Here is a 23,880-nt window from a genome sequence, read left to right as displayed (position 1 = left end):
CAAGCAAAGCAATTTAAGTTCACTGGATATATTTCTACCGGATGATAAAACTGAGATTTACAATCCCCGGTAATCTTGAAAACTGTGCTCTGGGGCCCACTTTAACCCAAACCGTTAGATGTGGAAACTATCTATTCTGTTCTGTTCTGTAACGCAATTAGTTCAATTTATTGTTTCATATTACTTAATCAGCTGATGAGACAGAACACCTGATATATAAAACTAGACTTTCCAGGATTGTGAACCTGTAGTTAGGTCATGTTTGTCGTGCAAGGCCTTAAACTGAGAGAATCATGAAGAATAAACATATTGTGGTAGTCTTCAAATATTCTTTTACAAGAATGGCTATTGGATTTCATGCCATGAATCCAAAAAGTGCTCCTTTTTCAGCATTTGTGTTGAGTTGGTGCCAAAGGAACAAACATCGGGTGTATGAACCTTATCATTTCTAAACCTGTTTGACATATGAGTTCACACAGTCAATCCAAATTCAAATTTTATTGGTCACAAATACAATCAGATACAGTACGACGCGCGGTAAGACGCTTTCTTTGACCGTCCATGTCATAACAAATCAAATTGAATAAAAATGCAAATAGATTTTTACATATACATTTAACAAGGAATACAATATAAATATATATATATATATATATATATATATATATATATATATATATATATATATATATATATATATATATATATATATGAATAGAGATACAGTATGACTGATATAGATATGATGATATGAATACATTGTGACTGAGTGAATGGCAGATGTGAGTAATTTTAGTCCATATGTGTGCAATTATGTGCAATTTTATCGTATATATGCAGCATATGCCGTGGAAAAAATCTGTTTGAGATACTAAGTGTCCATGCTTCTTCTCAGAGAAAGCCCCAGCACCAACCAAACACAGAATCGGTCCTGGGTGTGGACTCAGTATTGAGTACTCAGTATTCAGGCCAAGTATAAAAAATGGCCTAGGAGGCTAATATTTTCCTGGTTTCAAACTCATTATAAACTGGTTCTGCAGTCCTGCTGTCCTCCAGCAGATAATATAATGAGTCTATTCACCTGACGTATCCCCATCTCCATACCATGCAGGGTCAGATGTTGACTCGCTACCAGGCCACCAAAGCGCCATATGTAAATTCAATTAGAAAGCAGACACCTAATGTGAGGTGGATAATGTGTGCGGTTGTAAGAGAGAATACTCTGCTATGGCAGATCTGATGTGATTGTATTTAATGAGATCACACTGCGCGATGCTGTGACAGATCCCCCAGCGATGCTTTATAATTAATGTGGATGTAGAAGTGTGCTTAGGGCTGCAGCTCACTCATTAGCACAAAGGAAGAGTTGCATAGTAGCAGCCTTAATTGAAGGAGAAACCGTCTTTGCCGGTAACAACGTATGCATGTTGCTAACCTACAGTACAACACATTTCTGCGTGTAGGATTTACAGCTGTAAAGGAACGAGTATGTGTGAAGACGATGATGAATCTGAAATAGTGAAATAACGGAGTATCTGGAGCGACAGCCTGTTTTTTTTCTGATTTCCCTGGAATATTCAATCAGACATGTTTTTCTTTCATCGTTCTGCCCTTCACCCTTTCCACTCAGAACGCAATATACTTATCAGGAGATGAGCGTATGGCTTGGAGAGAAATGAAAGAATGAATTTCAGCCCTTGTCACACAGTCATTCAGGAGCAATCTCATTCTGTTTCAATGATTTACTAGCTTGGTGCTTGTGATGATGGATTTCAGAGTGCTGTGCCGAAAGGCCGGCTGATCAGAATCCTGTCTAGAGCATCAGTTCTATGATGAGCAATGGTCGATGTGTCAGGGTTTATCAGAGCACTGTATTTCATTGGCCTTCACTCTGAAAACTCAGGGCAAGTAAGCATATTCTGATTTATATTCTGTCTACATTAGGGGAGGACAAATCATAAACTCATTAGCCCACTGGGAAGGTGAAAGCTCCATTTGGCGTGTGTGTTTACTTAGTGCCATGCATTGGTTGCTCAGAAACCCAATAAACCAAAAAAGTGCTCGAAAATGTAATGTAACCTGATAATTAAGGTCATGGGGGGGACATAACAATAACTGGCTGATGAATTACAATTTTCCAGGGAGGGAATGACAATATGTAGTCTTAAGTACTGTTAAGACAGGATATGATTTTCAGCCACATGTCTGTTGAATAATGTTGCTGTTGGACATCTGTAGTAATTACCAATGATTTGCATGAGCTAAGTGATTTCTGCATAAATCCCAAAGATGGGATAGTTTTATAAATGCCATACTGTATTTATTATAAAAGCAAACACAGTAAATGCTTGTGCTTGATCTGCTTGATTAGTATGGCACATGACCATAGCATGCAGTTTTTCCCCTGCGCTAGAAACTCAAATGTGTTGCATCTCTGACAAGGCATTTGAAATGTTATTTATAATTTAGCCTTCTGCCAGTCTTTGTTTTCTGTATGGTTTCAGCTTTTTGGATTGTCTCTATACTGAAAAAGAAGTGAGAAACCCACAGGGCATAATCCAATCCTTAGCAACATGTCAGTTCTGACAGGATATATATTATTATTGGACTTAATAATACAGGTTTTTTATGTTTTATGTTCTAGACAGGAGAATGAACACTGCGGAAAATGACCAACATGATGAGTTGTAAGTCAATCCCAGAGATACAGTGGTAATACAGTGGTTCTCCTACATCCATATGTACTGTAACTAATGCAGCCAGAATAGGGCTTTAGTTTTTATAGTCTCTTCGTTTTGCCTGTGATTTTACATATCATATTTGTGCCCTTTAGTAAACCTTTTGTCTGTTTGCTGGGGACTTCATCTGCTGGGGACTTCACTCACATCATTTGTGTTTGGGTAGCAACTTCATTTTCGTTCTTTCAACAGACATTTGTGTTGCATCCTGGCTAGACTTGTGTAGCGGAGCATTATACATAATAATAAAGCATACTAAAATGCATTATTTAAACCTCTCTATCACTGACAAAAATGTTTTGTGAAAATCAACGAAGAGGATTTTTTTGTTTTGTTTAATTGTCAGATAAAGAGGAGCTGTACGATGGTGCTGTATTAACAGTCTGAACCTGTTTGCCCGTCTGGCAAAAGACTGATATCCCAGACACCTAATCACAATGTGTTCACCCTTGCAATATTCAATAACCGTGCATGTGCATGGGCTCGTTCTTGCTCTACATCGTCATCATTAATATTTCAGCAAAGGTGCTGTGCTGTGGTCTATTGATCAATTGGTATTTACTCTGCTAAATGCTGCACTCCTAACTGCAGTGAGTCTTGGCTAAGATATGCATTACTATAGTCTGGCTCAGCCTGTTTATGCCTCATAAATAATTCCTGTGTCTTGTGCAAACAGGCACTCCAACCCGCAAGTGCAGAACATCCGCCACGTGGCTTCAGAGCTGGAGTCGGTACGCTTCAGTGGTGAGACCAAAGCCAACTAAAGCAGCCTAAAAAGACATTCATCAGATTCCAACTGGGTTTTGTTTTCTATGTATTAGAACAACAGTTTGTGAACACTGAGAGTCCTGTTGTGAGCTATGCTAACAGAAAACCTGGCTGTTTGTTGAAATCAATCTTGAAAGCCAAGACGCCCACTGTAAAGGCAATAACTGAGAACCATCACCCACGTAGAAGCTTCAAAACACAAAAAAGTCATTTTACCCTGAAAATGTCTCTTCGGTGTTTGTGTAAAAATGCCAATCTCGCCCGTCGTGCTGGAGCGCTGGTCTTGCATTCCCATCCCTGTGCCACATGTTCTTCTCAGCCAGACCTCTGCATTCTTCAGGCCTGTTCTTATTCATATGCTGTCTCCTTCCTTATTTCACCCTGAATAAGAAAGCAGCCTGCTGGTGGTCAGGATGGGCCTCAAACCTCTTAAAAACCGGACAGCCTGACTACCCTTTCTGTAAGAGGGACCTCTGTCACCATTGCAGGCAGGAACAAAGTCCAGCTGATTTATTGTCCCCTGGCCAGAGGGGCATGCAGCATGACAAAGCACCCCCTGTTGTGCAGAGGCCAGCGCGTGGGATGTACTTTTAGACTGGGGTCAAACTGGGATAAAAAGGCTTCTGTTCCAATCAAGAGGATTCACAGAGCATGAAACATTTGGCTTTTTAGGCTAATTGATAGGATGCTTCACATGTGCTTTCAGAAGCAGAGGATAAGCAGCAGTTGATGTGGCTCATTTGTGGAGTGCTTTTAAAGCTGGTAATAGGATTTTAGCGATGAAGGTTTTATTGCTTCCTGTTCCAGTTTGGAGGGATTTTTAAGCTTGCAATTGCATGATCTGTATATTTTTAGGAAGAGTCTGTACTCTCACAGTTCACCGCTATCTGGTGGAGTATACAGATGCAAATATTGCATGGCTCACAATGTTAAGTTTGTTTTAAATAGTAATTCATTAAAAAAGCATTAACCAAGATTGTTGTAACTCTGTGATTCAGCATTATTGATTTGCCTAATCTCAGTGTCGCTTACCCATGGACAAGCTGATACACATAACCAACTGGTTACAACTGACATACTCTTGATGAAACACGATATGGTTCTGATTGGAATCCTTTGGAAAACTTTGGGCGATAACTTTCTCAGAGCAAGATTTAGTTCCCGGATTAAAAAAAAATGTTTTTGGTTTGCAAAGATTTACTGGTAAATAAATATTGATATTGAGCTAGAACAACCTTGGAAATTTGCAAACAGCCTTTGTTAAAAGAAAAGATTACTGCGTATTTGCAGTTAGTTCATCAAATAGCATCTTCCATTTAATGTCTGTAGTTTTTGGGTATAGATCAATTTTTACTGGTGACAAATTAGATGTCTGGCCTGTGGAACTACAGTATGGATCAAGCTGCAAGGAAAAAAAAACACATAATGGTCAACATATTGGTCCATTTGGATTCTAAATCTACAGTAGTCAGTTTTCTTTAAGAAATGAACTTTAAGAATTTTTTTTTTTTACTTTTAGCATAGAATCCTAAGCAAATTGCATGTCTTTTGGGAATACACTGAAAATGACTAGACTTTATCCTTGTGTTTGGTTGTAAGACAGGTCTCTACCTTGTGCTGGTGATTTATGAGCTGCTGTAACGTGGTTGTAAATCACTCAGCTCAGCTTCGCTCAGCTCTTCTTGCTCAGACCGGTTGTTTTATTGGCTCATACACCTGCGATCAGTGATAACTTACCTGCAGACATAATCCACCACCGGGGAACTGACTTTACAGACTTTTCTCTTTTTTTGCATCAGACTATTATGGACTAGAATAGATTTCTTGGGTATGAATGTGACCCCCTTTATGTGAGCTCGCGTATTAATCGTAATCTGAGGTGTTTTCTTGGGTTGTCTCTTGTCGGTATGTATAGCGGTGGAAGAAACACAGCTATCAATCACAGAGGTGCGTTTTATGTAGTGAATTGTGAATGGTGCAACAGGGCAGTGGATTGGAGCAACATTCTTTTATAGCATGCGTAACTCGCATTACATCGCTGAAGGGAAGAAGTCCAAGCTTGCTGACGCTAAGCCAAGGGGCGTACCTATCTCAGCTGGATTCTACCTTTACTGCCTGAAAGTGAAATATGATCTCAGTACAGAGTAAATGAAAAAAATGCCCTTAAGGAAAAATATTTGAAATTTCAGATGCATATGGTGATGGTTTGAGAGTGTTCTCCTCTGCTGCAATGAGGGAAATAAGGATTTGTTGTTGCATTGAGTGCCAGGTAATAGTGTAGCGCAGTAGAGGCCTCAGTGTGCCTCTCTTCTTTTATAAAATAAAGCGGACCCTAGAAATGCCGTGTTTCATGACAACAAACAGATTCCATTGTGTAGCTCTCACCTTCCTTTCTCAGAGCTTGCAGCTTCCATTATTCAACAATGCTTATTTTTGGTTGTGAAGTAACAAAAATTGGGGTAATGACCCAAAATCTTGTTACTTCTCCCCAGAGCTCATGGCATGAGGTGCTGATCTCAGCTTTGCTCTAATTTATTACACAGATAATGTGGTGATCATTCTTTCTTTCTTTTTGTCGGTGCAGCTGAAATAGGGATCACACTTGCATTGATTTTCCCATTAAAAGAGGATACTTCTGTATATGAAATTCTGTAGTGTGTGTGTGTGTGTGTGTGTGTGTACATATGTATGTGTATTGGTGTGAATTTGTCTGTGTATGCATGCATGTGTGTGAGCTCATGTATGTTTACATGAATACATCCGTGAATATGTGTGTGAGTGTGTGTGTGTTTGTGTGTGTGTGTGTGTGTGTGCTGAACAAATTCAGGAGGAAAAAACTGGAAATAGAACATTTTGGAGTATTTATAGTCCTGTGCCAGCCTTTCACATTCGCCCTGCCCTCATGCGTGTTTCCGCCAGCTTGCTAATGTTGCTTTTATTACATTGAGATGAAAAACATCCACCCATGACAATGTTAATTTCATGGTAGCCCGAGTCGGTTTGTGCCGAATACAAAGCTTCTGACCCTCGCTTTGTGTGTGTTTGGATTGGCTTACGGCCTGAGTGACGTTCCTCTCACTTTCACTATTTCTACATCAGTTACACCTACAGGCTGATGTCTTGACTAATTTGTAGCTAAATAAAATGCACATTGACCATTTGTAACATTTCTGAGGTTGTTCATAAATTTGACTTTGAGTCTGGATTTTTTTCTGAATTGATGTGTACTGTTTCTTTTTTTTGCCAAATGACCTGTCTTACTTTATGTATATAGTCTCAGCAATACTCTCCTTTATAAATAATTATGCACTTTTTTCCTCTCCACCAAATTGAAAGTGTACATGATGAAGAAAGACATTTTGCCTGCATCTGCATATGGTAATTTCCTCATATCTGCAGTTTCAGAGCCACGCTATATATTCTTTATTGGAATCCGAGGTTTCCTCCGTGAAGAAATGGATTGTTCAGATGGACCTTCAATCAAGAGACGTCTTTACCCTCTAGTCCTGCTTTCTTAAATGGAGACAGCATTTTGAAGTCTGAGAGGCGCTTGCCTTTTGTTTGAGTCTGTTTTTCCTCTAAAGCCTGAAGTGCGCTGTAGAATGCACAAAGACGTTCCCTTCATCTTAAAGGCAAAGAATAACTACTACATGAAAGCCATGGTCAAATGGCCAGATGTTGTGATGCTCAATAAATGTTTGTTTTTATTATTCTGTAGCAGTTGAGTGCATATACAGTCATGCAATATTTAAAGACATGCAAGGCTTTCTGAGACAAAAAAACAGCAGTAATTATTCTTACGGGAATAAAGTGCCAGGCCTTGAGAGTTGTTCACGAGCACCGCTGGGGAGGAGAAAGTTTTCTATTATTGAGCCACAGGCATTCTCATGGGAAGAAACTGTAGACAAAGGCTTGGGAAGCAAAGCTGAGTGGTCGCAGCAGTGGACCTCCACATAGGCATTCGCGAAATATGAATGTAGTCCTTTCAGAGAGCAAAGCTGGGTGATGAGCCATACTTGGCAAAATACCACAGTCTTCTAACTGCCAATGGCGCGTTCCACTTACTGAACATTGCTGCAAACAGCATCTCATTGTTTACTGATCATGTTTTACATCATTTTCTTTATAATTTGTCAAACACTAAATGAAGTGCAGTTCAAGTATATCATTCAAACATAATCTACATCTTGGATAGGTTTTGATTACTTTTTGGGGTCTTTTGTTTTTAGTTTGAATCGTATGCCTTTGTTTTTCATGTAGCCAGGCAGCTTGTCTGGAAACATCAGACTACTATTTACACCGCTATGGGTTTCACAGTCAGCCACAGTTTACTGAATTTGTCCTTTAGTATGGAGAATGCAAGCTCCTGATTACAGCAGCTCCATTTGGACATCACTCCTTGTTAGCTCAGCTTCAACCCGGTGTGGAAGGCCACGAAACTGGCGGCAGGGCGAACGTGACGGGCAAACAGGTTCTGACAGGTTCCGTCTCAGAATCCCTGGCAGAGGCGGTGCGGACTTTCTTGTGTTGGCAGTCACATGATCCCAGCTGCCCCTCAAGAGGCCAGAAGTGTGCGGTCTCGCAAAGAATGCTTCCCTGACTGGAAAAGACATCACTAGATCTCCCTGTCTTTTTTCTTCTCTTCTTTTTACCTCTCCACTGTTACACAAATGCTGTAAATTGCTGTAAACACAACGGCTTCCTGATTCCATGAGGACGTAAAGCTTCCGGGTGGATTGTTAAAAACATGACACGTGTGTTCTGAAAATCCTGTAGAATCCATCCAATCGGATGGCGACTTTGAAACTCCAGAATTGTTACCAGTTTTGTGTAACAGTTTGTGGGCGCAATGTATGAAATCTCCAAGATGACTGCTTTGCCTTGCTTAAGCCATTACTCAGCACAGTTTCATCAAATAGCTGCATTACAGCGTGGAACATTGAGTCCAACATTTGCTGGAATTCTTTGGCTTTCTCTTTAGTATGACTTTGGTGGAAATGGTGAGTAGTAAAACCAAATTTTTGCTCTTTTTGTCTCAAATTATCCCTTTAGTGTCAAAATTCTTTCTTCTATTAAATAGCATTAAACCTGCACTAGCAATGTCTCTCTGTTATGTCACCGCAGCTCACAACCACCGATCATCATATACACCGATCAGCCATAACATTAAATGCAGCAGAAATTTTTCTAGCTTTATTACTACTTAAAAATGATCATATTAATATCATTAATTGTAACAAAATATTTTATTATTATTATTATTATTATTATTATTATTATTATTATTATTATTATTATTATTATTATTATTATTATACCAAGTATCTGTGAGGATTCAGTCATCCATTTGTGTGTATCTGGAAATTAATTAATGTCAACTGGACTTCTTTCCAATTAGATAAAAATGTTTCATTACTCATCTGAGCAGCTTCTTCAGTCTGAGGGAAGTTGGCAGGATTCCACAAATTTGTGGCCTCTAGGGTCAAAGATCCTCCCCTCCCTGGATAGCCTTGTTAAAGGAACAAGGGGAAGGTGAGAGTGGTGGGGTGGTGAGTGGGGTGTAGCATTAGGATGTAACAGCCCCAGAGAAGGAACATGGAGACTGTGTGTTGAAGTCGATCAGTTTAATTGTACATTAAGTATCTTTCAATTTATTACTTAATTTATTAACTTTATTATATTAGTTATACATTTGGTTATTTTAAATTTTGCTCTACAATATTGCTATTTATGTATAGATAGCAAAAATTCTTCTGCTCATTTTAATGCAAGGTGTAATATTTGTATATTAGGTGTAGGGCTGAAACGATTAGTCGACATTGTCGACAACGTCGACAATAAAAAATTGTCGACAGATATCTTTGTTGTCGAGTAGTCGTTTGTTCTCACGTGTCCTAATGTAAGGGCCTGCAATATCGCGATTTGTAGCGCTAGAGTGTAATGCAGCCCTAACAAATGCGGTAGAAGAGAACTTTTAAAAGAAGCGCAAATTATGACGGAGTGCAAGTGAATGCGAACAAGCAAGGTGTGGGAAAGTTTTACAAAACTTCCAACCAAAAATGCAGTTGTGTGCAATACATGCAAGGCAGAACTTGCATTGTGAACTCTGCTGCAGGAAACATTTGCTCACAAAAAAGAGCAAGCTTGTCACGTGAACATGTTGATATGCTGACCTTTCTTCATTTTAATTCAGCACTTATTTGAAAATCCAAAAAAGGCCAGTACAGAAAGGACACTGTTACATACTGCTTTTCATTAAACTGAACACTTGTTTTACAAATGAAGCTCTTAATACTGCTGCCAAGAGATGTTTACATTCAAACATATATATATATATTTTTTTTTGTCTGTAATGCAGCTGATTCATTTGTGTAAATTTTTTTTTTAAATTAAAAGATAATATAAAGTAAAGAATATTTAAACAGTGCTTAAAAAGAGAATGACCTGTTTAGTTGGCTCAAAGTTCATTAAAACAACCATTTCAAAAGCTGAAGTGATTTTCTTTTTTTACATTATAGTTAGAATATGTATAATTCAATGTTTTAACTAATTGAAAAAGCTGAATAATCGTTCAAAACTTACTGATTAGTCGTCAATGACATTGACAATAATCGATGATTAGTCGATTAATCGTTCTAATAATCGTTAGATTAATCGATTATCAAAATAATCGTTTGTTGCAGCCCTAATTAGGTGCGGTGTTTGTACAGAATTTGGATATTAGACACAATGTCTGTTTTTGTGTAATCCGAAATGTGTGTGTTGACTGTATCGTGCTCTGGCCAAACACCCAGAAAAAAAGCCTCACACTTGTAAATGTAAAATGGATCTGATTCTGATCATATTGCTCATCTCAGTGCCTCACTGGAGGCTTGTATGAATACAACAAAGTAGAGATTCTACTAAAGTGCTCCTCTTTGGGACCCTTGACTGCCCCAAGCATGGCAGAAGCTTCACTCTTTCGACTGTGCCTTGGCTGTAAACTGTAAACTGTATAAACTGAATGGAGGAAGGAAAATTCTGCCAAAATGAGGCTGGAATTAGTTTTAAATATCACTGCAAAATTGTTCATGACGGACAATTCATTTGAACGAAGCTTTGGCTTACTTAGCTTTCTGTATTTTTATTTTTCATTTTTTTGTAAACATTGCAAAGCATTTTGTTTGCCCTTGACCAGAGACTCTCTAATTGTGGAGTTGTTTGGCAGTGTGTGGAGCAGTGTGCTGAAATCTCCTCGTTTCCATCTGTTCAGTGAGGTGGCAGGTGGATGCGGTCACTACAGGCAGCAAAACAAGGCAGCGTGCCAGTTAGAAGCATCTGATCAAAGAGACAAAATACTGGAGCATGAAACATGGAGCTTCATACAGCTGAATATCTGAGAGAGGAACTGAAGAGTTTATACCATATTGAATTCTCAAATCTGATCAGAAAGATGAATCATTTTTGTATATGTATGTTTATGGCATTTGGAAGATGCCCTTATACAGAGCGACTTACAGAACGGCTTTTTCCAGTTTCTATCAATAAATACATTAATACAGGCTCCCTAAGTTAAAAGACTGAGAATACCAACAGTCTAAAAACTTGTAATATAACAAGAAGAGCTCACACACTATCTATCTAGCTATCTAGCTATATTTTCATGATTCTGTTAATGCGATTTAATTTTATTCTAGCTTTATTTTTATTTGTAAAGTCTTTAACTGTCAGGTATATCTGTGAATGTATTTATTTATTTATTTATTTATTTATTTATTTATTTATTTATACATCTTGTGTTTATTCTCTATCTATCTATCCATCCATCCATCCATCCATCTATCTATCTATATTTTGATGATTCTGTTAATGTGATTTAATTTTATTCTAGCTTTATTTTTATTTGTATAGTCTTTAACTGTCAGGTATATCTGTGAATTAATTTATTTATTTATTTATTTATTTATTTATTTATTTATTTATTTTTATTTACTTCTTATGTTTATTCTCTATCTATCTATCTATCTATCTAGCTAGCTAGCTATCTATCTATCTATCTATCGGTCTATCGGTCTATCGGTCTATCTATTTATCTATCTTTTAAGTTACTTGGAGTGTATATACTACACATTTTATACAGGATCAGATTCTCCACCCACGGCCATATCTGCCTCATTATCTGCTCATCTCAACGTATCCGTTCCCCGTCGCAGCGCTTGTCTTTTTTGACATGGGCATCCCGGGTCTGCGTGCATCTGTTGTTTTTCTGTTGCAGTCTTAATTGCCTGCGGTAATTACGAGTGCCGTGGGGAGTGATTTCAGCGTGGTGTTGAAAAGTGTGTTGTCGCATTCGCCTTGTTCCATCCATCGCCGATTTTAATTACAGGCCTGTATGTTTCCACACACACTACAAAGGAGACTAATGACGCTTGCCAATACTCCCCCTGTGTACACACACTCACCTTCTGTAAGGGCAATGTGTGTGTGTGTGTGTGTGTGTGAGAGAGAGACTCACAGTAAGACATCATATAGTAGGGCAACAAAAACTGTGCCATAGATGACTGAAAAATTTGTGTGAGTATGTGTGTGTGTGTTGTCAAGGCCAGAGCAGACAGCATGGACCCAAGTGGGTGTGTGCGGCCTCCGGGGCATCCATCCGGTTCTGTCTCTTTCTGTTCTGCCCTGCGGTTTTGCTGTTGTTTATTCCTTCGGCAAACAAATTTGGATGTTTCCCAGATTTCTCTGCCCATTGAGCGAGAACAAACAAATCATTCTTTATGTCTGTCTCTATCATTTACTTCTCCACTCTATTTTTTCTGTTTGTCCCTTCCCCCTCTGCCCACCACATGCCCACCAGTTTGATTGGTTTGGTTTTCCTCTTCCTCTCATCATGCTTTGTTATTTAAGTATGACTCCTTCTGTTTCTTTACATCCGTGCATTCGGTTAACGTCCTCAATCCTCAAATCTACAGGACGAGTCTGAATTATTTTCTGTCTTTGTCTCTGTAGTCTGGTCACTGCCTCACGTACACGCTCTCTGGGGCTGTCTTTGTTCCATGAGTGTTAAGCTATTTAGTAAACACCACACAATTCCCAGGCAGAATGTCATGAATTTTAAATAAAAAGCACTCGATATGAATGCAGCCCTTTTTGTTAACGCTGGCTGCTTTTGCTATTTAATTAATTTGCTCTTTGTTGCTCCGAACGGACTCATAATAATTAGGAAATCATTTATTGGTTTTATCTCCGCAAAGTGCAGATCATTTAGCTGAAATAAAGAGTCTGGTATAATCTATACGCCCTTGCACGCGTCCATCGCTATCTATCATCCTGATCCAAGGACAGACTCTGGATTTAAGAGCAGCTCAAGCTTGAAGGTGGAAGTGTGAAAGCTGGACACAGGTGCTGAAAGATAAATGACCTTCACAAAGCTGGATAGCTTTGACACCGTTCAGTACACACACATTCATTCTCTCATTATACACACACACACACACACACACACACACTTCAGTCTCCTGGCAGGAATGGAAGGTTCAGTCCGCTTTTTTCTGAGATCTTTCAGGATGGCTTGTCAGCTCAGGAGGTGATGAATGTTGACGGCTGTCCACTCGAGGCCCTTTGCACATTCACTGAGCAAGCGGTGACATATGTGAGAAGATCTGCCCTTTTCTTCCTACACTAGTGTCCCTGTGCAGAGACTTCAATTCACTGCCATTTTCTTAGCAACAGAGAGCTCTTAATTTTCTTCTTCTTTCATCTTCTTGTTCTTCTTCTTCTCCTTCTCCTTCTGTAATTCAACCACTTCTTTATCTTCATCTTCTTTAATAATTATTACTTTTCTCCTTCTTTAATTCTTCTTCCTTTTTGTCCTTCTTTAATTATATATTTTCTTTTTCTTCTTCTTCTTTAATTCTGCATCTCCTTAAGTTTCTTCTTTAATCTTTCTTCTACTTTTTTTACTTCTTTAATTGTACTTCTTCTTCTTCTTCTTCTTCTTCTTCTTCTTCTTCTTTAATCCTTCTTCTTTTTTAATTCTTCCTCTTTTTTCTTCTTCTTTAATCTTTTTTCTTTTTCTACATCTTTAATTCTTCGTCTTTTTCTTTTATTTTTCTTATTATTTTTTCCACCTTCAATTATTTTTGTCTCTTCTTCTTCTTCTTCTTCTTCTTCTTCTTCTTTTTATTATTATTATTATTATTATTATTATTATTATTTATTTTATTATTACTGTTGTTATTAGTAGTAGTAGTTTTTTATTTTTTTATTAGTCATTTTTTTATTGTAGTTAATTATTATAATTATTCACATCTTAAAGCAGTGTTCCACATTTCAAAGTACACTACAACTACAATAGGATAAAAATCTAGTTGAGAGAGTAATAGAAAATGAATGGCATTAAGAAACACTGGATTAATCCCCACATTCATCTTGATTGTAATTGTTCTTATATAAAGTGCTGATTTTTCCTCGTCAATGATCTCTGGAAGATGAATATTCTCAAGAGTCTTTGAAAAGGCTTTAAAGCTTTTATGCTGGAATTGAATTGTGCCTCACTGCGGTGACATTAGATACAATGAGCGAAAGTAATATCCAGTAAAGAACTTGAGCTCCTTAATGGAAAGTGTTTCATATATAATATTCATAAAAATGGATGTGTAGTTGATCCCGTTTGATTAATAATAAATGTGGGAATTTGTATGTGGGGTATTTGGTTATGAAATGAAACAGTTAGTGAAGTTTGTTAAAGTGAAATTTACAGAGAAATAAAAAGGAATCTGCTTCAGATGAAAATGCAAAATGGCACAAAATATGTCTTACACAGAATGGATTTAATTTATTAAGAAGAAGAAGAAGCCTTTATTTTGTCACATATACATTACAGCACTGTGAAGTTCTTTCTTTGCATATCCCAGCTTTGGAAGTTGGCGGTCAGAGTACAGGGTCAGCCATGATACAGTGCTTCTTGTGCATTGACGGTTAAGGGCCTTGCTCAAGAGCCCAACAGTGGCAGCTTGAACAACCCTAGCCTTAACCGCCACCACTAGCTCTCTCGTCAATGGATGTTAGAGATATATAGAAACATAAATTTAACTTTAATTAAAATAAATGGAATTGAATTGATACATGGGTGATTGCATCAAATACAGCAGAAAGGTGTTGATGTGAAGCAGTGTTTTAGCTGTGTAAGGTGCAAGGCCTTGAGCCAAGAGAATGTGCAGTACAGTGTCGGTGATACATGTAGAACCTGGGGGGCTGCTATGTCTGCAAGGCTATATATTTACATATGCAAAAGGAAATATATATATATATATATATATATATATATATATATATATATATATATATATATATATATATATATATATATATATAAAATATTCCATATGAAAAAATCACTCAATCTAATTACTAGTCAGAAACATAAACACTGGTCAGGGTTTTTGCTTCAAACACTCTCTGCTTTCTGTTGCTGTAAATTTCACGACCTCCACATCGAGTGCTACTAGGTTTTACAAATCCTCTTTGTCTGTTTGTTTTCCAGCCGTGCTATCAAAACCAACCAGGACCTGCTTCCCGAGACGCCATGGACCAACGTGTTCTACGATGATTTCTGGGGTACTCTGCTCACACACAGTGGCAGCCACAAGTCCTACCGGCCACTCTGTACGCTATCCTTTCGCATCAACTACGCGCTGAGTGGCCTGGAGCCATGGGGCTACCATTTAGCCAACGTGGCAATGCATTGTGCCGTAACGGCACTGTTCACACGCCTGGCACGCCTGCTGCTGGGTACAGGCTGCTGGAGGCTGCTGGCAGGCCTGCTGTTTGCCTCTCACCCTGTTCACACCGAGGCTGTGGCCGGTATCGTGGGTCGGGCCGACGTGGGCGCGGCACTGTTTTTCCTCCTGGCACTGCTCTGCTATGTGGGGCACTGTGACCAACGAGCGGAAGGAGCACAGCGTCGGTGTTGGGCGTGGTTCGCAGGCAGCCTGGCCTGCTCAGCGTGCAGCATGCTGTGGAAGGAGCAGGGCATCACCGTGCTCGCCGTAGCGGCTGTCTACGATGTGTTTGTCTTCCAACGGATGAAGCTGCAGCAGCTCCCTGGAATCTTCTATAAGGTAAGAAAGTTGTGTTTGTGTTGTGGTTTTTGTGTGTGTGTGTGTGTGTGTGATTTTTGGCAAGATTTAATTTTTTTCTGACACATGCAAGTGATTTCCTCCACTCCCTTCCACCTCGATGAGTCCTCACTGACCCACAGGGTGGAAAGCCAGTATTGTTGTGCCGAGCCATTTGGGGTAAATTTTGTGTGTGTTTGTGTGTGTTTGCTTTTCATTAGGAAATCATTTTCTGTGTATATTCAGCTGGATGATCCGAAAAGAACTGGAGTTGGCTTTTTATTCTGCCGTGCTACAAAAATATACAAGAGCAGAGTCAAACAAAAGAGACGTTTATTCCCGGTTTGTTTAAATGCAACGGGTTGAGTTTGTGTTTGTGATTTTATATAGGAAGTGTGTAATGGTTCGGTAAAGCTTTGCTCTTGTTCAGAGCAATGGAAACGCCAGCTCTGTAAGCACCACTGATTTAACCTCTAATTTAATGAACCTGTGATAATTGCCAAATTTCCACAATAATAAAACTAATAAATTGAGGACGGCTTGATAGCTTTCAAAAAGGTTTAATTGCCGCATTAATGCAGGGCAAGCGATTGAGATGAATGGTCCTCTTAGGACAAATAACGATGTGGAAGTATTTTTCTTACATGAGAAAGCAATTAGTGTGTAGATCAATCATAAACTGGAGGATAGTGAAAGAGAAAGATTAGGCTTGTGTGTGTGTTTGCTAGAAAAAAGTAGGTCTGACGCACACTGGAATTAATGGCAAAGAAACCGATTTCACATAGTGATGAATTTCGCAATTCTCCTTAATACAATCTTTCTTAGACAACCTTTCTTTTGTTTGAGCGTCTGACCGTCGGAGCAGCACTGGATCAGCCGTAGCTTGTCTGGAGCATTTAACGTCTACCCGTGAGACCTGGTGACTTTGCTATACCCAATGCTATTGTGCAAATTAAACTTGACACGTGCACCACTGTGAATTGAGGTCATGGCTACTTCAGGATATGGTGATGCAGCTTCAGGTCTGCACAGCTAGGCCTACTCTATGTCTATAACATGGTCCTTTAATAGAAATGACTGTATATTCTCTGTGCTGGGAGCCTTTTGCCATCTGAAAGGGCTGTACTGTAGCTCTCGCTCTCATTTCATACAAGAGCTTGAGGTCTCTGATGCACTCGTTAGAATCATGGCTTCACAGCTGACAGCGTCTCACATTGACTGGACATGGACCTATCAGAAGTTCAGTCAGAGCAGTCATTAAAGTTTAAGCTTCAGTCTGAGTCGTGCTTCACTGCTAACAGAGTTTAAACACTTCAGAGGGGAGTGGTGGAGCTGTCCGAAACCAAGGCGTCTGTATTGTCCGCCCAGCTGCACACGGACTGCCTGATTCTGACATCTGAATGAACTGGAAAACCACAGGCCTAACTGTCTCTGACAAGCCCTTCTCCTCACACACACTTATTACAGTTTGGGAGTAGAAAATATTCATTTAAGTGCTTTTCTCATAGCAAGATAGAGGCATTGTTCTCTTTAAGCATGTTTAACTCCATTACTCCCCAAGTCAGTGCAGTGGAGCTCAACTGCTTACTCAGTCACTCATTTTGTCAGGATTTTGTTCTTTTGGCCATGTGCTTTTGTTTATGTTCTGTGTCACGTGTCTGCCCCGCCCTTGTCTCTTCTGCACACCTGTTAATGATGTCATGTTTTGTTTTGTCTGTGTCCTTGTTTTGTTTGTTTTAAACAAGTTAATAAACCAGTTTATATTTACGCTATCCTGCATTTGGGTCTGTGTTTATCCCCGCACCGCTGACACATTTACTGACTGCCTCTCTCAATCTCACATCAGTCTCTCATCAATCTCTCATTCACTCACTCACTCACTTGCTTACTCAGTCACTCATTTGCTGACTGCTTCGCCCAATCTCTCACTCAATCTCTCACTCACTTGCTCACCCTCTCACTCACCCACTCACTCACCCACTCACTCACTCACTCACTCATTCATTTACTGACTGCCTCACTCGCTACTTCATTTATTCACAGTCTCATTACCTCACTCACTCACCCACTCACTCACTTACTCATTCATTTACTGACTGCCTCACTCACTCCTTTGTTCATTCATAATCTCATTACCTCACTTACTCACTCACTCATTCATTTACTGACTGCCTCACTCACTCCCTCATTCATTCAATGCATCATTACCTCACTCACTCACTCACTGACTCATTCATTTACTGACTGCTTCACTCACTTCCTCATTCATTCACTGAATCATTACCTCACTCACTCATTTACTCACTGCCTCATTCACTCCCTCATTCATTCACTGACTCATTAACTCACTCGCTCACTCACTCACTCACTCACTCACTCACTCATTTACTGTCTGCCTCACTCACTCACTCACTCACTCACTCACTCACTCACTCACTCAATTACTCACTCATTCCCTCATTTATTCACTCCCTCACTTATTCACTCACTTCCTTACCCATTCATTCACTTACTCACTTAATTACTATAGCTGTGTTTTCTTGATCAGGGTTGAAGTGGATACACCCAGTACACACACATTCATGTAGTCATTCACTCTCAAGTTTTTGGAGAATATCCTGAACAGTAACCCGAGCTCAGGATCCACCCATTAACCATGAAGCTGTAAGCTGGAGACTCTGCCAGCTGCACCTTCATGCCACATGTTATTAGACCAGACAACAGTAAACATGTGTTCAAACATACAGTTCCACACCTTTCTATTTATTAACATGCCCTATTGTTTAGGGTCAGCTAAACTGCTCCGCTTAGACTGCACGTCTCGGACACTTCTCCAGAGCAGTTCTGGAGACGTATAAAGCAGGATTTACTATGTGTTTGCCTGGGTTGTGCGCACTGCCTTCATCAAATACTCATACTTTGTGTACATATACTACATGTTTTTCCACTCAGCTATTCTCACAGCTGTCACCCTGTGGTACGGTTCACGGGGCTCACGCCAAGCCGGAGGCAAATAATTCCACCGTTTCCCATTTGAGAACATGCCACATCACACTGACACATGAAGACGGACTATAAAGGAGAGAGCTGCCAGAATTACCAAGCAAAATGTTTAAGCTCTGTGAAATGTCTCTGATCCTTGATCTGAAGGACAAATTTATTTCTTCTTTGACACTGCAGTTCTGTGATAAATCCTGACAAACTGACCTGAAGAGCTGACAAACTGCTTCCTGCAGCACTAAGCATGTTTGGATCAAAGTGAAAAACAAGGCAATGACGTGCTAAGGCGCTGCTTGTCAGCAGCTCATAATAAACACTTTCGTATGTCTTTCCTCGTCTTTTTTTTTTACAAAGCAGCGTGTCTGCTACTTTTGCACTGAGGGACACGTTACTGGCTGTTCCCCATCTGTGTAAGCAGTCAATCAGCATTTCTAACACTTTTGTGTTGAAGCTTTTACAAAACTAAGAACTAATTTTTTCCTTTCTAATTTTTTTACCATTTTGTTTAGCTTATTTATTTATAATTATAACAGCAATGTTGAACACTTTATTGCATGTTCAGTGTTGATTAATTTTTTATATCAGCATGCCCCACAGCATATGGTTTATATTAACACCCTCAGTATAATACAGTATTGTTTTTAAAGTAATTAATTATGCAGTGACTTGTATAGTGAACACACAATATAAACAGTAGAAAAATAAAAACAGAAAAAAAATGTTGTTATGATGATGTTTTTGTGTGTGGATACATTTGTGGATACAGTCTTTAATGTCAGGTAAAGCTGTAACCTTTTCTGCACAGCAAGGAGAGAGAGAGGAAGAGAGAGAGAGAGATACCCAAAGTAATTTAACATTTAAATTATACATAATTAAACAAAAAAAACAAGAATTAGCAGAGATTAACCTGTTTTGTGGTCACTCCATAAAGATAAAAGGGTATGAGCATTTTATTTCTGAATGGGATGCAAACATATGAGTTGTGTCCCAAATGCCATACTACACACTATGTCCTATGAACCTTACCGTCGATTGCAAATGATGTCAAACACATGTATTGTGATGCAGCTAGCTGTAGTAGAATACTCTGGATTTTTTAAACATTCAATAAACACCATTTGGGCTAATTTAAAAGACATTAGTAAGTCAGTCATCAGTGTCTGGTAGCCCTGCCCGTTTTCTGCTATGCAAGCAACTCACGTCCTTTTTGTTTGGTGTTTTCAGTGTGAAGACTTCTCACTCTTTACTCTTGCTGTTCATTCTACAAAATGTACCATAATAGTGCACTAGTATGCAATTTTGGACAGCTTTAGAGTTGACATTATTTATGCTTGTTTAGATAGCTTTAGGAATAAGAGCAAATACCCAAGAACACAATATTGTCACATGACAGTAATTCAGATGAGCGTTTAGCGATAATAACTGTAAGAATTTGGCAGTGAGTTTAACCATCGTTGTGGTGGACTCCGTTGCTGTAACTTTTAGACATCTAAGGGTCGCTGTGCTTCACTTTGAAAACCACAGATCTTAACAACAACCGTGCTAAGTTCATGTGGTTTCTGTCTTATATGTCTTAAAAAGTGTTCATGGTAGTCTTTTAAACTGTCCTTCTTAATCAATTTATAGCCGTGAGTGGCTTATATATTTCAGTTGGAGTTGAATAGAAGTGTATAATACACTCGTGCACTGTAAATGTATACGTGTAGGGATTTTTGAGGCATAGGTTGCTGAAGCTAAGCCAGAGAGATACACAGTGCTTGTTTAAACAGTGTAATTAATATCCTCTGCTTGTGTAGAGTTTTTATTAGGCCATCGATGGTCCGTATCCAGGATATAACCTTCCCCCTGTTCACTGCTGGGCTAAACAGCGCAGGGGGATTAATCTCACTGAAAGCTTCTGTATCCATTTCCTTGGGGTCAATGGGAGCTGAGCAACGAAGCCCAGCACTTCCAGGGATTAACTAAATGTCACTGGGCCAAGGCACTGAGCTAGCCAGCCGCTGCTGAAAATGGCTGCACTGTATGCTAGCGTACACTTGAATTTGTTGGTACTGACTCACTGTGATCAGCTATATAACACATTAGATCAGTCTGGATATACTATAAGACACTTTTAGGTTGTTTTTAACTCAAATAATTGAATAATTAGTTAAGAAAAAAGGTCAGTAGTTTGTCCCATGCATGTGAAAATGCACCAGATTGTGGTTTGTTAGCGACATTGCTGTTATTGTTAACCCACCCACGCGCTTGTTCTAAATCCGTGCTAAACCCAGTGTAATTTGTGGCCAATTTGTCCATGCAGTCTTTCACATGCTAATGCTTTTTGTGTGTGCCGGTGTTTAATGGCCAGTCTGCTATTCTCCCGATTCCCTCTTTTAACTAGACATAATGATAGCCTGACAGCAACGCGGCGTCAAAGCAACTGAGACATGGTTGTTGTTTTTCCTCAGGGCCAGGAAGCACATGCTAGGTTTAAATGTTGAAAGTCATTTTTGGCAGAATTTAAAGCATAGTCTTCTGCACGTGTGTGTAAATTGTGAAAGATATTTAGGTTTTATTTGGACATATTGCGTTAACAGAAAGTCAAGGGACTTGATTGTACAGAGTTTGCAGATTTGCAGCTCAGGGGAGACCTTAATAGAGCTTTTAAATGCTTTTAGCTGTTGCTCAGCCAGAGGAGAAAAAAAAAAAACATTTATTGTTATGCCAGATGAAACAGCTTGGATTACAATGTAGCCTGCTTGGATTCTACTTTGTTTCTCTCTTCTTATATAAATATCATTTATGTAGATACAGCATTTTATAATATGACACGAAAATTGAAAAACAACCAAAAGATCCAATAAATACATTGCTATTTTAAATATGACAAATTACTGTATGTGTAACATTGTAAAAGCAGCCAGTGATGTCAATTGATAGAAATAAGTTAAAAAAATAATAGGAATAGTTTGAGATTAATGAAGAAGGAATTTAATTAATCAATTAACTAATTTATCAACTGATTAATTCATTAGTTAATTAATTAATTAAGACGGTCATCAATAAATGTAAAACAAATATTTACATAATATATAAATGTGATTTTTATTTATAACATGTATTTATATTTTAATAATTTATGCATATAAAATACATGACTAAATAAATAAAGACAGTAAATGGCAGTTGATTTAGTCTTGATTTAGGGAGTGAGAGAGAGAGAAAGAGCAAAAGAGATGTAGCTACTACATTGCAGCATTATTTCAGTGTTTTTTGTTTTGAGGTTTTAAACAGTAGTTTTTCTTGTTTTTTACCCTATTAATTGTGGTTTAAACAACCACAGTTTGCTGTTATTATTCTTAAGACTTTAAGTTTGAGTTTAATTATTATGATTGAATACTCAAGTCACCTACATTTGTAAAACAAAGCACTGTTAAATAATCAAATCTGATTAGTCAAAAAATAGGAAAATAGAGAGTCTGAAGGAGGTTTTTAATCTGACAAGAGGAACATGTTTTACTGCAGCTCCATAACATTACATGTAAAAATTAACAGTTAAAAAAACTAATAAATAAATTCTTAGTATTGTAAATTGCTGTGGTATAAAAGTAAAGCACTTCAGGACATGCAGGATCAACTTTTGGGTGATAAAAGTAACTCAGGTTTATCACATCCCCCAGTTGTTGATTATAACAGCAACCTCGTCATTGTTTATTCTTTACTTACTTGCACTTGGAGTTTTCGGTATGTATAATATTACTGCTTTTTTCCATAGTCCATAGCGACTACAAGTATACCATCTTTTTTCTATACAGAGGTCAGAGGTCAACTGAGTCTTATTTCTATAAATTTTGGCCTGCCTTATATAGGACAATTGTGTTAGTACTATCTTCTTACTACCGCATAAATACATCATGTCTGGCAGCTATTACATATCTGTGGTGTAGTTAGTTTATCTTAATGTGGAAAACAAAGCCATTTATTGGCTCATTGTCTGGGTGGAAGTGGTTAATAGGCCCATTTTCAATAACAGATACTGATGTCAGGAACATGTAGCAGAGTTTGGCGTGCACTCTGTTGTTTGTCAGTATGAGCTCAGAATTGTTGTTCATTAGCAGTGCAGTAAAATTGCTTTCCTGGGACTTGGCAATTAATCCTTTTTTCCACAATTACACTGTTGCTTTGACCTTAAAGTGAAAGCTTGAAAGGGCAAGTTATTTTTTTTTAACTGTATGACTTAACATTCTGTATAATAAAAATCAATTAATTGAAACAAATTCAATAGACACCGTCACCTGTTCTGTTATATTCTTAATGGAAAAAATGAAGAAAAGGGAAGTAAAATGTACCCTACTTCTGATGGGTGGAGCGTCATTTCATTTGCTTTCCTGAATAGGAGCAGTAGCATGTCTTTAGGCTGTGCTATTTTGTTTTATGAAAAGAGGTTAACATCCTGGTTTTACTGAAAATTACAATAATTTACAAGACACACAGGATGCTTGACACACATAAATGTTTATTCTTTATTGAAGAGCATGTTGTTTCCTGTTGTTTTGTAGCTCCCTTTTTAAAGGTAGGTGTGTACAAATCAAGCAGGACCATATTACGTTCTACTTTATATATCTGAAATTAGTGTGTGGGGAAGAAAATGGTCATTTTCGATGCTGCTTGCATTTTAGTGGAACTGCTGATACTCCTAATTATTAGTTATTACTGTACTATTTAGCTGCCAGCACACTGACTCACATATTTTTCTTCTGCACTTAGTTCAAATCTGGGTTATGTATGGCAGCCTGTAATAAAACTGGTGGTTGCTATCAAGAGCTCTTCAAAATAAAACTCTCAGAGTTAAAAGTGTACAAAACCTTATCAGTGTTGAGTCTCACAAACTGGAGCAGTGGATTTGTTAGCAAAATAATAGCCTAGCTTGTTTACCTAGCTAATCAGTCTACTTTGGCATTTCTGTCTTTCTGAAAAATTGATTGATTAACTGTAGTTGAATTAGCATTAACAATGAAGTAGCTTCCATATAGTTCATCTACTTCTCTGTGCACGTTTGCTAATGTTAGCTAAATACTTTAGGAACAATCAACTATTCAAACTTTCCTAAAGCATTTCTGAGTCATTTTACTCCTGTGGTCTAAATACAGTATTACTGTATGTTGTATCACATCTCATTGAGAGATTTACATGAGAGCGGTTGTATATACATGTACACAAACATCTGTGTAGGCATATGGAAGTTTCATGCATCATTGATTTTCTTAACAATGACACTTTTTAGCCTGGCTTTT

At 38.4% G+C, this 23,880-nt stretch overlaps 1 protein-coding gene across 1 annotated transcript in view; it reads left to right on the top strand.

The window, feature by feature from the left end:
* tmtc2b (transmembrane O-mannosyltransferase targeting cadherins 2b) overlaps positions 1-23,880 on the top strand; it is a 103,463-nt gene that overhangs the window by 39,034 nt on the left and 40,549 nt on the right. The window contains exon 2 of the mRNA XM_060878116.1: positions 15,031-15,607. Coding sequence (XP_060734099.1) covers positions 15,031-15,607 — 577 coding nt within the window. The remainder of the gene's footprint in view (positions 1-15,030; positions 15,608-23,880) is intronic.

The sequence above is a fragment of the Tachysurus vachellii genome, chromosome 9, assembly GCF_030014155.1.
Source record: "Tachysurus vachellii isolate PV-2020 chromosome 9, HZAU_Pvac_v1, whole genome shotgun sequence".
Taxonomy (NCBI): domain Eukaryota; kingdom Metazoa; phylum Chordata; class Actinopteri; order Siluriformes; family Bagridae; genus Tachysurus; species Tachysurus vachellii.
This window is presented reverse-complemented; position numbering and strand designations above follow the sequence as displayed.